General features: G+C 41.8%; 1 protein-coding gene across 1 annotated transcript in view; it reads left to right on the forward strand.

Annotated features, from left to right (window-relative positions):
• Positions 1 to 503: 503 nt before the first annotated feature.
• fbn2b (fibrillin 2b) overlaps positions 504 to 16,226 on the forward strand; it is a 65,734-nt gene continuing 50,011 nt past the window's right edge. Inside the window, exons 1-4 of the mRNA XM_083969979.1 lie at positions 504 to 571; positions 3,587 to 3,907; positions 12,388 to 12,470; positions 12,677 to 12,778. Coding sequence (XP_083826105.1) covers positions 3,729 to 3,907; positions 12,388 to 12,470; positions 12,677 to 12,778 — 364 coding nt within the window. The 5' untranslated portion in view covers positions 504 to 571; positions 3,587 to 3,728. The remainder of the gene's footprint in view (positions 572 to 3,586; positions 3,908 to 12,387; positions 12,471 to 12,676; positions 12,779 to 16,226) is intronic.

Raw genomic sequence — 16,226 nt, forward strand, 5'->3', positions numbered from 1 at the left:
GGCTGTGACATTAGATGTCACACCTAAATATGGCAACTAATCACAGTATTCCTTTTTTTTTTTTAATGTGTGCTTAACTGTGCACAATCATCCCCTTCAATGGATGGTATTAGTTTTCCTATTGATTTGCCACTGTTGTGCACAGCCTGATGTTAATGCAAAAGCTGCTTAGCAATCATCAGAGATCATTCACTTTGGTGAGACTGCTATGTCATCACTCAGGTAGAGCGGGGAGGGTGCTTTTTGCAGGGTGATGATAGTGGAGCCATGTTAGCCACAGTGTGAAGGTTTAGCTGTTTGGCCCCTGTTATAACAACTCTAGGAGCCTTGAGGAATGTGGGTTTGTCCTGCAGTCCGTTACTACCCCCCCCCCCCCCCCCCCCCCCCCCCCTCTCTCTCTCCTTGTCTCTGCCTCACTCTGTGTCCCCTCCCCTCTTCCAAACAGGGCAATTCCCTAACTTTTCTCTTTTTCTCACAAGGCTACAGTTAAATATTCCATCCTGGAGCACATATCCTGTCTCAAATTCCGACTCTGGACTCCTTGACGCCAAGGCACTCCAATTGTTGCAAGGTATTGTGTGCATTAGGGATCTCTGACTACAGGACAATCAAGTTATCAATAGCGCTGATGGTGACTGTTGTTTCTAAAGCCCGTTGTTTCACGGGGCATTATCTCTTAATGCATGTCTGTTACATCGATAAAAGAGCTGAAGCTGCAAGTCTGAGCTGCAGAAAGGTTGATGATAAAATTAACATTTTTTCCTAAGCGGGTGAAGTGAGGAAGTTGCATATTTTTTTACCGGCTTTTTTTGAGTGGAAACTGCATGAAAAAAAAAAAAAACGACAGGGTAGTCACGTTTTACAGTTTGATCGCTGGCCTTGTTGGAACTCTCATAGTTTGGGAGCAGCTTTCCTGGCAGATAAAGTGGAATAATAACAATAAAAAAAGACACACACATTTGCCCATCTGGGATTAACTTGTGTTTCATCGTGCAGGAACTGATGTTGCGTTTTTTTTGTTACTCCATTCATAAAGTTGCGGCGACGCGCAGAGCTCGTTTCATTGCTGCAATATTGTGGAAAATAGTGTATTTGTCTCTCTGTCATCTTGTATAAGACACTCTATTTAATGACACGGGTTAGATATTTAAAATGTTGCAGATGCAACTTGATATCCCTCAAGTGCTTGAAGTGTGTGTATGTGTGTGTGGGTGGATAGTGAATCTGCACAAAACTTATTTCACTGTATGTTTTTTTGCGTTTTACATGACTTAATTTTCCATCAAAGTTGTGCTTAGATGTGTGTTATTATGCGATTTTAACAGATGTATTATCCCGTAGTGTTTAGATGGTTGGACGCTAATGCCGGATGGATGCTTTCCTGCTTTATTTTGACAGCACAGTTTGGAGAGGTCCTCAGCAGAGCTAACACTCGGTAATTGATCAGGCATTTCTTTTGTTCAGCATTGATCCCGCCTCTGTCCTCTTCACTTATTGCAAGCAGCTACAACCACAGCTATTTTGTGTGTGTCTTTGAATGGGAAATGTATTTTCTTAAGATGAATATTATGCATGGACAGATATGGATACAATTGGCAAGTAGATGTCCCAGACAGTGGTTGATGTTGGCATTAAACAAAATGGTAAATTATTAGATAATTATGGACAGTTCTATTCACATTGGGATTTCTTTACCACCTTGCCAACCACTTTTTTTTCTTTGTTTTGCTCCCTTCTTCTTTTCATGCTGGAGTGAGTTCATGGCTCATCAATCTCCCATCTTCCATTAAAATTTATCTGAGTCAGAGGGACGTGGAGCCATATTTCTTTTCTTCTCCTTTCTTTGTCAGGCCCAGATATATAATGTGGTTGGACCCATGGCTGCAGGGCTCGAGGCTGGGTCTGCTGAGGTTATATATCACCAGGGGCCCACAGTTCACTCTTAAACCTGTGGTCTATAATGAGGTGGAGAAGAGAAAATAAACCTCATGGTTGTCCAATCCAGTCGGACACTGGATGTTTTTTCAATTTAATATACTCTAATGCACTTAGGTCAGGCTTGTAAAACAATACATGCTGTCCATGGGGCTAGAAAATCAGAAATAATTTCATTAAGATATTCTGAGCCTACAAGAGATGATAATGGGGTGATCTAATTTTGCGTCTATGTGTGGATGCACAATTGATCTTTACAAACAGTTTAATGTCCCCACTCTTCTTTCTGACTGTGAAAAGTGCAATGGAGAGGGATATATATGGGAGAGAGAAAGAGAGAGAGAGATATTCTTTTGAGCCAATTGATCACCTTTAGGTCACCATTTAACTCTTACTTAACTGTTACCCCTGTCCTTTCGACCAACCTCCCTCTTAGTCCGTCTCTCTGGCTCCCTCTAGGCACATTGCTATGATTTAAGGCAGTTGCTCCCAACTTTTAATGTAAATCACAGCTCATGACTCATGACCCCCTTTTCACAGTTTGTGTATATGGTATAATGTGAGTCACATGTTGCTTTTTTAGTAAAACATTTCTCAGAGCCCTAAGGGAGGCATAAGTAAAGTTGGGAGAAAGGTCAGAAGAAATAAAGATAATTTGTACATCTTGAGATCCTTCAGATGTATCTGGCTACATTTTCATGATATTAGATGTTTGGTTTGCTGCAGAATGATGGATGTACTGATAGATGGAGGCTTGAAAATAAGATACACTGCCATTATGCCTAAAACATTGAACATGTGTTGCAGCATGTAAGTGCAGAGTGCAGTAGCGCTCTGGGCAAAAGCAATTTCACCATTAAGACATGTTTCACTTAATATGAGCTTTTAAATTCTTTCTTTTTTTAAAAGTATTTTATAATACAATAGCACTGGGTATTACATGTTAAGTGTGTCTCTAATCAGTTCATGACTTCTTTCTCTGTAGTTTGCAGTTAGTACATAGCAGTATTTGGTGTCTGTAGAGTGATAAACCACTTATGAGACTACTTTGAAGTGCAGTATAGTGAAAACAGATTGCTGGAAGTCAGGATTGAAGTGTCTCTATTTTCTGGCATGTTCTTCTTTATTCATCTCCAGCTCATGTGTTTTCTCTTTTCCCAATATAACCACCAATGGTATGATGTCCTTTTTACAAGATTTTTTAAGATTGGAAAATGTGTGAGGGTGATTTCAGCTGTATCACGAGGATAAAATTGATTCGATCTGTGAAATCATTGATTTCCAACCAGATGTACTTGTACCCAGGGGGTACCTCAGTAAGTGCCAGGAAGTCTGGCTCATCTGCTTAACTAGTAAATTTCTCCGGTAAGCCTGAGTCAGTTAACACATGAGCCTCATATGTGGCCATTAATAATGCTTGAAAACCAGTCAACAAATAAGCAGAGAAATTTAAGTTATAAACAAAAAGTAATGGATAATGTTTGAAACATTCAGCTTCTTCTGCTTATGCAAACTTAACCAAAGCAATATCAACCTTTCTGACTGAACTGTATGATAGCGAACAACTTTTATATCTTTAACTCTCCTAAATAATAGCCAGTTTATAACCCATTTAAATGCTCATTTGTGTCTTCTTTCTTGCTCTGTACAGATCTTACTCTGGAGTGCACACCAGGACTGGATCCGGGTCTAGATCCCTCTACTCAGCCTGGGTCCACACGGTAAACAGAGAATCAGAGATTGAGTGGTAACACGGAGGTGCTGAGGTTGGAGGGATATAGCCAGACGGACCAATGGGATTGGGGAAGCTGGCTCAGTTGCCGCTAGGATGGGTGGCGGTGTACCTTGCGGCGGTCCATGTGGCGTGTGCTCAAACTGGGAATGGACCGTACCAAGCTAGCCGCTTCACCGGCACCGTGGACCAGAGAGAGGTGCAGCGGGTTCGACGCCGTGGCCAGGAAACACTGAGAGGGTAGGGATGAGACTCTTTGTATGTGTCCCTAATAAGCAGCAATGCTTAACAGGAATTTGGTATTGATTTGGTTCATGTTACAGAGGTATTCATGAGAATAAAGCTTATATGAAGAGAAACAGAATCAGGATTGGTTTTGCATACACAACTCTAAACATTTGTTGCTCTATCTGGAGAAAGTTTAAAATATAAACGACCTTCTCCACTCAGCTTTCCTGGCAGCTCTCTTTCAACTGCTGTGCTTTCTGGGCTGAGGCCAAGCTTGCCTTATACCAAATTATGCTGCTGAATACTACCACATTGTTTTCTCAAAAACAGCACATGTGCAACTATAACAGGCTTTTTGACTCACTGAAATCTCCCAGCGTATTTACAGCAAATTGACATTTTCATGGGAAGAGAGGAAAAGGCAGCCTTCTGTACATTTCATGAGGGGATGTTGAGAGAAAAGCATGACCCAAATTCCCCTGGCTGTATTAGTTAAGCTGGAGAAAGTAGTTCAGGACTTGCTGTGGGGGATATTGCAGGCCCCGGTGTTTTAAGTTAAGGCAAGCGATGGGGAGAATGGAGTGTGTGGGTATATATGAACATACATGTAAGCATGTTTTTAAAGGTGTTGTTTATTTGAGTGTGTGTATGTGGGGGGTATCCAGTGAAATGAACTACAGGGATCACATCACCTCTCACCAGCTGCAGCCCTGAGCTCCCCCCACTCTCTGTGTCCCTTTTCTCTCCTGCAGTCCAACTCTTTAACTTTGTTACCTTAACACTGTGAATATGGGTGTGGGGATATATGTCAGTGCAGGAGAGAGTTTCACTGTATATTTCGACACTTCTCCCAAAACAAAGGATGTTTTGTTGGGGCCCATTTTCAGTGTCTGCATCAGTTATTCCAATCATACTCCCATCTGTCCCAGCTTATGGTTCCCCCAGTGCCAAGCCACAGGAAATGAGGTATTCGTATCACCCGAGGGGGGGGGGGGGGGGGGGGGGTATGAAAAGGGGCATTTGTTTCACTGCTGTAGGTGACAAAGCAGCAGAAGAAATAACAGATGACAGGAAAAGTATGGAAGAAAGGAGGACACATAAGGAAATGAGTGATGAGATGAAGAAGAAATTGGGAGTGATAGTGATGGAGATAGACAGGAATAATGAAACGGGGTGAATTGTATTCAGTTGAGGCTTATTAGTAACGCATGGTGATTCCCACATGGAGTCTAGAACTGGTGTTTTCTCTAAAAACATGTTCAGCCAGGGTCCCTGCTGTGTAATAGAAATAGACTAGTTTGGTCAGTATGGAAGGCATTTGTCCATGTTACATGAAGAAAATCATCCTCCCTCCTCACTTTTTACCTAGCAGGCATGGTGGTCTTTTAGTATTTCTACTTTAATACCCATTGTGCTGATTACAGCCACCATTATCCTGTCGGATGCATCAAGTGTTCACTGGAACCACAAATTAATTGATTTGCATTGGACTCAAAACATGATACAGACCTGACTGAGTAATAATTCACATTCACAGTCTGTCCAATAGACAGTGAGCAGATACAAGGGAGAGAAACCAGGCCTTGCACAATAGCATATTATTCCCATCAAATAGTGTGCGATTTCATGAGAACAAGTAACAAAAGCCTGCAGACTTTTTCCATTACATTGTTAAGTTCTGGAAACACTGTGTTAGGAGTGAAGTGGTAGTTCTGTGTACTGAAGTAAATAGGTGATGAGATTACGCAGCATCATTGAAACTCTGGGTATGTTCAGGCTGAAAAACGCAGTTGGGCCTAAGGCCAATATGTATGCCACAGACCAGGGTTATTTAACGAAAAGTTCGACATCTTTTTGATTATTTTCATTGGATCTCTGGGTGTTGCCTGGTAACTGTCACTTGAATTATTCCAAAACTTTAAAGTGCCTCCCATGTGCCGGCACGAGCTGGCCAAAGCAAATAGGCCTAATGTGTTGAATTTATTTTCAGTTACCGTTTGAGTGACGTTGGCTGAAAACGATTGCAGTTCATCTGAAATTGGGTAAAATTAGTCATCTACATCTAACCACCTCTGGACAGAAGCCTTAGGGTGAAGAAATACCATTTGTGATGAGTAAGTGAGTGTTTTGGCTGTCGATAAACCTTTGTGAAGTGTGGGCCAAATGTTTTTACACAGGAGTTGTGAAATCTTACTACAACTCATTCATCCCAACAAACTAATACACGCAAACCCACGCTTTTGTCTTACCAGAATCTTCATCTAAGTCGAATCAAGTTGCACCAATCATAGGTTTCACAGATTCTCTCTGTGGGAGAAGGAGGGAGGTTAGTTTAATGATGGTCATTACACTGGCCTTGGGCTGGGGTGTAGTGTTTATTTGCTGGCTAGAGCTCCATATCCCCTGGTCTGTCTCTGGTAGCGCTCGGTCTTATGCTGACTGACTCTGATTTATTGGCTTCTACAGCACACTGTAGCCTGGCATCAGTCCACTCAAGGGCGGCATCTGATCAGACTTTAGCCTGGCTGGCTGCCTGCTCTGCTTTTCTTGATGGGTGATTGACTGTCGGTAGAACCATAGAAGGAAAGTGTAAGGCAGAGTTGAAGCATATTTAGTTTTTTTTGTGTTTGTAGCTTGGAGCTCTTGTTTGTTAGAGTTGAAAAATCCAGCCAAGTGGTATTTTTGCACCCGTCTTATTAGCTTAGCCCAGTACGCCCAGCTCTACCCAGCTCTGCTGAGGAGAAATGCTTTGGACGCTAGCTAACTTGGCAGACAGTCAGCCCCAAAGCAAAGAATTAGATTTAGCCACTCATGTCCTTTCCAGAATGATATCAATACCACCCGGATGGTCTGGACAGGGACCTCTATTTACAGTCTGCCCTGGCATGTGCCTAATTTGAAGGGGAATAAAAGCATTTGAGGACAAGGAAAGTCAAAAAACACCCACTGAAAGCTTGAGAAGAATTTATATTTGGGACGAGTGTAGAACTACAAGCTTCCTCTTCTGTTTTATGTGCATTAGGTTCCATTTTAGTTTTTTATGTGTGTGCATTTTATGCTCACTGTATATGTGCAGGCTAAGGCTGAGCTGTTGAGACAGGATTATGTGGGACCACGGACTGGCGTGTGGTCTGTGAATAAAGTGGTTTCTAGTTAATGTCAGACTCCATGAAAAGATTTAGTCATCAGTTTACTTCCGACATCTGACATCGTAGCACACACTGACATAAAGTATACACAACAAAACAAACTAGACAAGCATATTTATGTGTTCGATTTAGACTTATAACTAAAGCTGATTACAAACATTATCTTAGCCACAAATATATATAAGATTGTGGTTTATGACATTTATTTTCTTTATCAAAAATACCAATAAGCAAGTGTCCCATCTGGGGTTTGTATGGTAGACCACAGATTAAGTTATTGTAATAGAGAGCTGTATCTCTGGAGATACAGTAGCAGAATTTGAGGTTAGTGAGGTAACTTCAAGTTTAACTCAGTCGTATGATGGTGGTTTGTTTCAGATCAAAACCTGTCAATGCCAAACAACTGACTAATCAGATACCATTGTCATCTTCCCTATGGGATCCCAATGTGAACAAAAGAGTGATGAGCGATGAATAATAACAAGCAATACAATTTATTTAGGCCTATATGCAAGTTTCCTGCATGTGTCATCTCTGTTTTGAGCTTCATTTCTTTGACATGAATGTGTTTGTAGTCACAGAGGAAAACCCAAAGTTAACTGAGATAAATGATGATGTATAGGTTATGCTGTTTAGTTAGCCAGATAATGAAGAAATATCCTGCGTATGTTCAACTTTCTTTGTAGCTCTGTTGTCTATCAGCCTTAAGAGCCATTTGTAAGTTTGTGCTATTGCCAATGCAAGCATTAACAGCTGAAGAAGAAACAGTCCAGCTTGAGCATCAAACTCCAGTTTGAGTTAGCAGTTGCTGCTGACCCATCTTGTCACTTCGATACCATGAGACTAGAGTCCTGAGGACATATTATTACTTCTTGTCTTGTAATCACAACAATAGTTGAAGCTCTGGTAAGTGACCAGCTGTTAATGCTAATGTTGGCTATGTAGCTATAGCAACACTTAGCCTACAAATAACTCCTTTAATGGCATGGGTTTGACAGGAGACATTGCAAAGACAAGAAACCACTGTTTCTTGTGTTTCAATCACTATCAGAGAATGTGAGCACAATACTAACACTACAGTTTTAACATATTTTTACTTGAGTGTTTGATGTCTTTTTTCCACCACCACATTTATCTCTGTCTGGTTAGTCCACTATACTGTGCTGATACAGATTTATATTATTAACATGAGGCAAACTCATAAAATACTATCCTGTGAATTTTCTGTCATTCCCCCTTCTTTTTATTGCATTGCCTTCATTTTCCCTGATACCAATGACGTCTGACCATAAGTTCTCTTGATGCTTCTTTTTAACTGCTTAAGACTGTTTGTTGTTTTTAACTTCTGTTGAAATTCAAACTTAATGCAGAAATTTTCCTCTGCAGTACTATAGTTTTGAATGTGTTAAATGATTAATATCCATCTCTTTTTATCGCCATCTGTAGTTGAGTCATACACTCCTAGATCTGATAGGAGAGCAACAGGCCCAGGTGTTGCTAGAGGCAGCGCTACATTTACGAGTTCTCCTGAGGGGGGTCAGATACCAGGCACATGACCTTTGACCTATGACCATTACACCAACGCACACATACACGGACATAGACACCTGACCAGGGAGTCCTGGCAACTGTGAACTTCTGGTCTGTGTCTTCTTGGAAACAGACTGTCTGTAGTCATTTTCCATGCCTGCCCAGCTCTGCTTTTTCTTGTAGGTTAGTGGAGGCTGCTGCTCTGAACTGCTGTAACCTTTGACCCTGTGGATTCCTGCATGGGAAGAGGACCCTCAGGCTACAGCCTCATTGCAGCCCTGTTGATTTAGCATTTTCTAATTTTATCACTCAGACTGTTTGATAAAACCCAAAGAAACCACACCCTCAGAGAATTTTTTGATTTGCAGCTTGCAAAGAAAACAGTGAAAACATGCAGTCAATTGAATTCCAATTAGTTGTCCAAAACCCAAACATATTTGGTCTAAATAACGTTAAAATGAAGAAAATTTGCAAAATACTACACTTGAAAAGCTGAAATCAGAGTATTTATCTCTGTCTAAAAATTTTGATTGCCTTCCCTTTCGATTTAAAGTCTGTGCAGTATCCCTTTTTTCTCTTCTTCATATTTGTCCTCAGACGAGGTGGCACCCATTTTCCTTTTATTACTATTAATGGCTGTTAATGAGCGATCCACGGGCCGGGAGGCAACTTCAAAGGCCGCAACATGGCCACAGAAGAGTTAATCTCCTTTAGATTGTGCCCCGAGAACAGTGGGACATTTCAATATTGAGGAAAACCCCTGGGGCTTAAACTCTTTTCTTTATGGCTGTCTTTCATTCTGTTTTACTTCATTCCACCCTCTAAAGCCTTGTCTCTGTGATAGAAGACCAGGCGTTGACCTGGAGGAAAGGGAGAGAGCGGGAGAGAGAGAGGAAGAATAACAAACCAGAGCACCTCAGGGTCAGACCCCTATAATCCCTCATATATTGACATCCCCCAGGTCTGAAACAGTGGAAAATCTTTAACACTTTGTGAAGAAATAGATGAGGGCAGAAGACCGGTTCGCTGCTCATTAAGTGTTGGAATGCTGAAGGCTCGTTTCTGAAGTTTTCTCGAAGCCATGTTTAGTTTGTGTGTTTCTCCCCAGAAATTCAGCCCCCACCAACTGTCTGGCCTGTTGTTGCCTATGCGTCTCTCTCCTTCGTTTCCATATCCTCTGTTTTCCGCTAACACTCCTCCTTCCACTTCCTCCTCTTCTCAACATAAACTTGTTTTGCTTTCCCTCCCACTGATCTCCTGTTCCTTTCCCACCATCCCATCTTCCCTCCTCCTAACCGCCATTACTCTCACCTCCTTCATACTTTCTCTCTAAAGCCAACTGTCACGTTTCAGTTTCTGGAAACATCCCAAAGAATCCACTGCTTCTGTATTTTCTCCCCTCTCTGTTTTATTTTTATCCTCCATCTTTGTCTAGCCACCACCAATTCTACCTACATAAATATCTCTCGTCTGCTTGCCCACCTGTTTGTCTGTCTCTCTGCCCCCCCCCCCCACATGCCATCTGGTAATGTGGTTGGAGGTGTGCTCTGCTCTTCATCCATCAGAGATTCAAACCACAGCTGTCATCTCCCTGGTGACAGCCTGGGGTTACTACGGATACTGTCTGGTGAGGAGGAGACGCAGGTCATCACTTTCACGCAGCAGGAGCTTGAGCTATAAGTTTATCAGAGTTGACACTTAATTTCCCAATTTAGCACTGTTCTTCCAACTTGTTAACTGTGTGTGTGTTGCTAACCCAGATTCAAAAGCTAAACAGTCAACAACAGTCAACTTTTACTGCCGTTTACTGCCAATCAGTTCATCAGTTTGCTAATTCATAGAAAAAGTACTGACAACGATTTAACAGACCACTTCTACCTTTCAGTACCAGTAATTCCCTACAGCCCGTGCTGGTTACCTTTCACCTTGTCCCAAAAAATCCCCTGGGATGTTAAATGTTGAAGTCTTGCTTAAACTGCTTTAGAGGAGCTGGGGGATATGAAACACAGCCAATCTGTAGAGGTCTCTTCACAACTCATTGAGGAAAAACACAAGAGAAAAATGTAAGGATGTCACTTTGAGAGCTTTGTCACAACAATAACACAACTAAAACTACTAGTAGCCTATGCTAGCAAGTACTGTGACTTGATTAAAAATGACAGTTTTGATAGTTAAAGTTGACAAGTTTTAAGAAAATAACCAAAATGAAGATGTAAAAGGTTTCCCTCAAAGGAACAACACTGGTTTCTACATAATGGTCACTTTACTTGCCATGAGGTGTACCGCTCAGCCTGTGGAAACACTTGTAAAATATTTTCTGTGGCTCTAGAAGCTGCTTCCTGAAAAGAAATCCAGATGTTGTAATCAGGATTATTGTCAGTTATTGACATGTGACAGAAAATCTATAGTGTGCATTGGGGAGTGTTATAGATGCAGAAAGAAAACTCAATAAACAGTTCAGTTGCATCATGGGAAAGATGAATAACCCAGTGTTTTTGAAGCTTAAAAAAATTCATTGTGACCACAACTGAGAATATACCAGCCTCCGCTATGCCAATATTATTTTAAAATTTTTTTATTATAAGATTGTCCCTGACAAGTCCCTCAACTTTATAAAAGTGCAGTGCTAAATCCCCGGGGTACCCCTTTAAAGGTGTGTTAAGTTGTTGTCTAATTTTACTAGTCCTCGGTCGGAGTAAGAAAACATAGGGTAATCTAGCGTTACTTTAAACAGTCATAAATTACATCCTGGGGGCAGAAATTGTCTAGACTAAGGAGATGTGATCCCTGTGGCAAATTACTTTACCATGAGCATCTGGATCACGCTTTTTCCCAATTTACCGAGCTGTGGTCACTCAGTTCTTAGTCTTGCCATCAGCAAATGCAAACAACTAACCACTAGTGCAGATGACCACAGATATACCCGTTATTTTACGCTCTGAAAGGTCACTTAGGATATCATTACTACAACCACATGGTTGGAATCCCTTCAGCTTGTTAAACAGCTTTATACACTGGGGTATTTCTCTTGGGTGCGCATGATGAGTTGTGCTCACTTTCTTAAAATAAATGGATACGGGCTGGGGATTGATGCATTTTGGGACTTTTACTCCATTTCTAAATAGCTATAAGTGGGTGTGTAATTATTCATGGTTGATAAAAAGTGAAACTAGAGTCCACTTTGCATTAGTTTGTGAGGCAGCTGCAGACTTCAGTACCTCTGCTTGTTTATGCGTGTGTTTGTGCGTGTGTGAGCAGTCAGTCATCTTCAGATGTGGTTTAGCCATTTCCTCAGAGGAAAACTTTGCGGCTAACCTGCCAGGCCAATCAAGCAGTCTATACGCTGTTATGACTCTTACATCTGTCAGACAGGGCCAAAGGTCACTGCAGACTCTCCACCAGTAAGAATCAGAGCGGACTGGACGGGGTGGGCAGCGATGGGGAGCAGCGCTGGATATTTGCCAGAGAACAGCACAGTCAGGCATGGAATTTGGGAGAGAAGAGGACTTTATACATCCTGTCCTTCCAAGTTTAAATTCACCCTTGAATGAAAACAAAATGCTCCTCCTCATGTTGTAGGCCCCTCGCATTTCCTTTCCCTCCTCCCCTCTGAAAATACCTCCATCCATCACTCGAGGGGGCTTTGTATCAAAGTGCGTTCTGTTTATTCTGAAGGCAGAGGCTTGCAGGTCTTGGGCAGCTCAGAGAATAACTCATAACTGTGTGTATTTGTTTAGGGTTTTTTTCTGAAATATGTTTGGGAGGTCTGGCTGAATTGTGAGTTTGTTTGTTCTTTCTTTTTGTCTCTGTCAGACCCAATGTGTGTGGCTCTCGTTTCCATTCATACTGCTGTCCAGGCTGGAAGACTCTGCCCGGAGGCAACCAGTGTATTGTCCGTAAGTTGCTTCATCCTTAAATCCTTGACACCACAAAGCCCAGTGGGAAAGATAACAAACAGGCGTGGGATAATTCTGCTATCATTTTCTTAATAAATTAATAAACCAATTCCCTCTCCTCTCCTCTCCTCTCCTCTCCTCTCCTCTCCTCTCCTCTCCTCTCCTCTCCTCTCCTCTCCTCTCCTCTCCTCTCCTCCCCTCTCCAGCAATTTGCAGGAATTCGTGTGGTGATGGCTTCTGTTCCAGGCCCAACATGTGTACCTGCTCAAATGGCCAGCTCTCTCCCAGCTGTGGAGCAGGAGCCGGAGGTCAGTAGTCATGACACACATAGTTACACAGTACTTTATCTTGATCTACCATTAAACTTCATCATGCGGCTACAAATTAACAGAATAAAGATGGGAAATGTCAGATGGTATTGCCCCAAGTAACTTTTATGTGACATTTCTTCCTCCCTGTACATAAATCAGGAGCCGCAGTGATTTGCTCAAAGATAGTTCAACACATTTTTGGAAATCAACATGATTGCCCAGTTATTTTACTTTAAGTCTCCTGGTTCTTTTTGATAATTGAATTATAATTGAATACATATCCAAGTTGAAATGCCAAACTGTCTCCAGCTGCTTCTTTTATTTGTCTTATGTGAATGTAATTTTGATATTTTCTGGATGTGGAGTTGTTTGGACAAAATAAGACTCTTATTGAGGCTAGCCTTGACCCACATTATGACTGACATTTTATTTTATTATTTTCTGATATCCTATGGACCAAATGTTGGATTAGTGAATTGAAGAAGTAATTGCCAGAATGCTTGACAATGAAAATAATCACAATTTGCATCTCTGAATCCTATGATGGAAGAGATGGTTTGGAATTTTCGTAAAGATTTTTATTCACTTTTCTGGCAGAGTGTTGGAGGATTTATTCTACTGTCATATCTGTCTATGAAGCTGTGGCCAGAATGTGAGCTAACTTAACCCATGTCAGTCCAAGGATAACATGAGTCTGCTTACCAGCACTTTTGCAATTGCTCCCAGCCAAAAAAACAGTGCAATACACAAGCCCTGACATAAAGTGCTGGTTTTAAATATGGATGAAACAGTGGGTGTAATGTAATGTGTTAATTAATGAGCTCTAACGTGCTGGTGGTTGGATTTTAATCTCTTTGGACTGAGCTACAGTAATTCCCCCTGTTTCCAGTCTTTGAGCTAAGCTTAGCTAACCAGCTACTGGCTATAGCCTTTGGCCTATTCAGCACTTTATCTGATTCCTTACCCTACACAAGGATTGTCAGAATAGATCATATTTGTAAGAGCATTGACACAGTGTTTTTCCAATTAGCCTCTAACTGTCCCTCACTTTCCTGTGTGATACTGCTAAGTGCCGCGAACTGCTGACCAAATGATGTTGCCTGTTACACTGAACAGTTTCAGCTCGTACTTATTCAATTGCTCTGCTATTTTCCAAAGGTAATGGTTCCACCCATCTCTCATGGGAGCCAGAGTAGTGCTGTAGCCAGTGTAATAGTAGTGTAAAGAGCCCCAGGCCTGCGCTTCAGCCTGCAGGTCACAGGGTTTGTCAGGATTAAAGCAGAGAGTCTGGCTGCCCCAGCTGAGTCTGCTGGGCTTAGTTACAGACCTCTCAGGATGTGTGAGTGTGTGTGTGTGTGTGTGTGTATGTGTCTGTTTGTGTGTGGTGCTTGGAGTAGAGGTGTTTTACAGCACATGCAGAGTGTGTGAAATCTCATTTGTTTTAGTGAGATTAGTGAAATGTGTGCATATCAAGTTAATATGTGCAGGACATGCTGAAAACACTGTTGCTAAGAAGCACTTTGGGAGCATGTGAAGTGTGTGTCAATGTGTGTATTAAGTAGCATGCAGTGTGTTCAGCTTCACCGCTTTAATAGGCCAAAATCAGCTCGTCAGTCACGCCTAGCCCCTGCCAGACCCCTTTCACATGCTCACATTCCATTAAGCCTGCGAACACACATACTGTACGTAGACACTCACACTCTTATTAAACAAACAGAAGGAAAATCGCACAAGCACACACTCACACACGGTGAGCATCAGTTGGCCGTGACCCAGAGGTGTAAAACGGGATCTGTTCCAGCCATAAGTAGGGGACGACCCTCAGAGGAAGGGCACAGAGGGTGGGGTGAAGAAAAAACAGCCTCTGACCTGTATGGCAGGATACGCGCAGATCTCCTGCAGAGCCAGTGCTTTGGCAAGAGCTATGAAGTCATGTTCCTAAGAGACAGGAACTACGTAAAAAAAAACAAAAAGCGAAGTGATAAATTGGAGCAAGAGCTTAGCAGAGCTGGGCCAGACTAATTGTCACATTTGGTCATTCTCAGCTTGCCTCAGCTGGGATTTATAGGGGCTTTTTTCAATAGTGTTACAGGCAATGGAGAGACAGGAAGGGAAGCTACTGAGAAGCTGTATGTATTAGTTCATTAGTAGTTTTGAACAATACAATGCCTTAATGGCCTGTTGGAGTGGTGTTTATCACTTGTAAAGACCTTCCTTTGGCCTCTCTAATGTCAGAGGTCAAAAAGCTTCATGACCTGAGATAAACTAATACTCCATCAGTGTAACTAAAGGCTGTTGGATGTTCTTTTGTAACCATGGAGGTCACTTTCCTTGGGAATGCCCCTGAACTACTCAGACTATTACAGTGGGATGTTTTACATTTTCTTTGTTGTATTTTATATTTGGTTATAAAGCTTTGATTTGAAGTCCCACTGAGTCAAACTCACTGTTTTAGGTGTGTTCAACAGATTACTAAATTGAACATTGTTTTTGCAACATAATCTGTCTGGCTAGTGGCTGTAGGCCATGCCAAGATCAGGCAAACACCCCTCATCGTAGATCTTGTCTTCTCCAATGCGCTAACTCTCAAATTCAGCTCTTGGAGAGAGTCCACCATTTAATAGGATAATTCAGTGCAGTTGGAAAATAAATTGCAGCTCTATAGAGATCCGTTTGGAAACACCAATTTCCTCTGCCCTAATTATACAGCCTGATTCTAGCACCCTGGTTCACTGGGTTAAAGATAGCATCTTTATGTCTTGCGTCTTGCCTGTGGAATGCAGAGGTTTAAATAAATCAACAACAGATTTGTGATTTTCTACATGTAATGCACATGTTTGTAATTATTGTGTCCACACAGATGGTCGTCTTTGATTTTTTTTATTTTCTTTATTTTTACAACTCTTCCTGGAATCTTTGTTGTTTTCTGACTAACAATAGAAGCACGAGTTAGAGTTGATAGCCTAGCAGACATTTTTGAAAAGCCAAGGTGACCTCGAAAGTGCATAAATCATTGGTAATGTATCTAAACCTGGTAGGAACCAATATTTTTTGGCACAGAGCTTCACGACTTGTAGTCATAAAACGCAATAGCCACAGGTCTTAGAGGGTGGAGTCTATGATATAGAACCTAGAGATACATGTCACTTCCCAGACGTTAAGGGTTAGTGTAGTAAGTCACCCTTGAAAGAAACCTGCTGACAGTTTAGAGCACAGCAGCTGTGCTGAGGATCGTATAGGGTCGTCCTTATAACCTTGTCTTCCCATAACCATAATTACGAAATCATTACCACGGATGTTCTCGCCCTAATGCTGAGAAACAGCTGTCTTCAGACTGACAGACTTCCACTGGCTATTGACTAGGAACAGTGGTGAGTGCTGGGAAAACAGGGAGGGCCTTTTTAATTAGAAGCCATGCTGCTCCACTCCATGAAAAACAAGGTGC

Source organism: Trachurus trachurus, assembly GCF_905171665.1.
Source record: "Trachurus trachurus genome assembly, chromosome: 4".
Taxonomy (NCBI): Eukaryota; Metazoa; Chordata; class Actinopteri; order Carangiformes; family Carangidae; genus Trachurus; species Trachurus trachurus.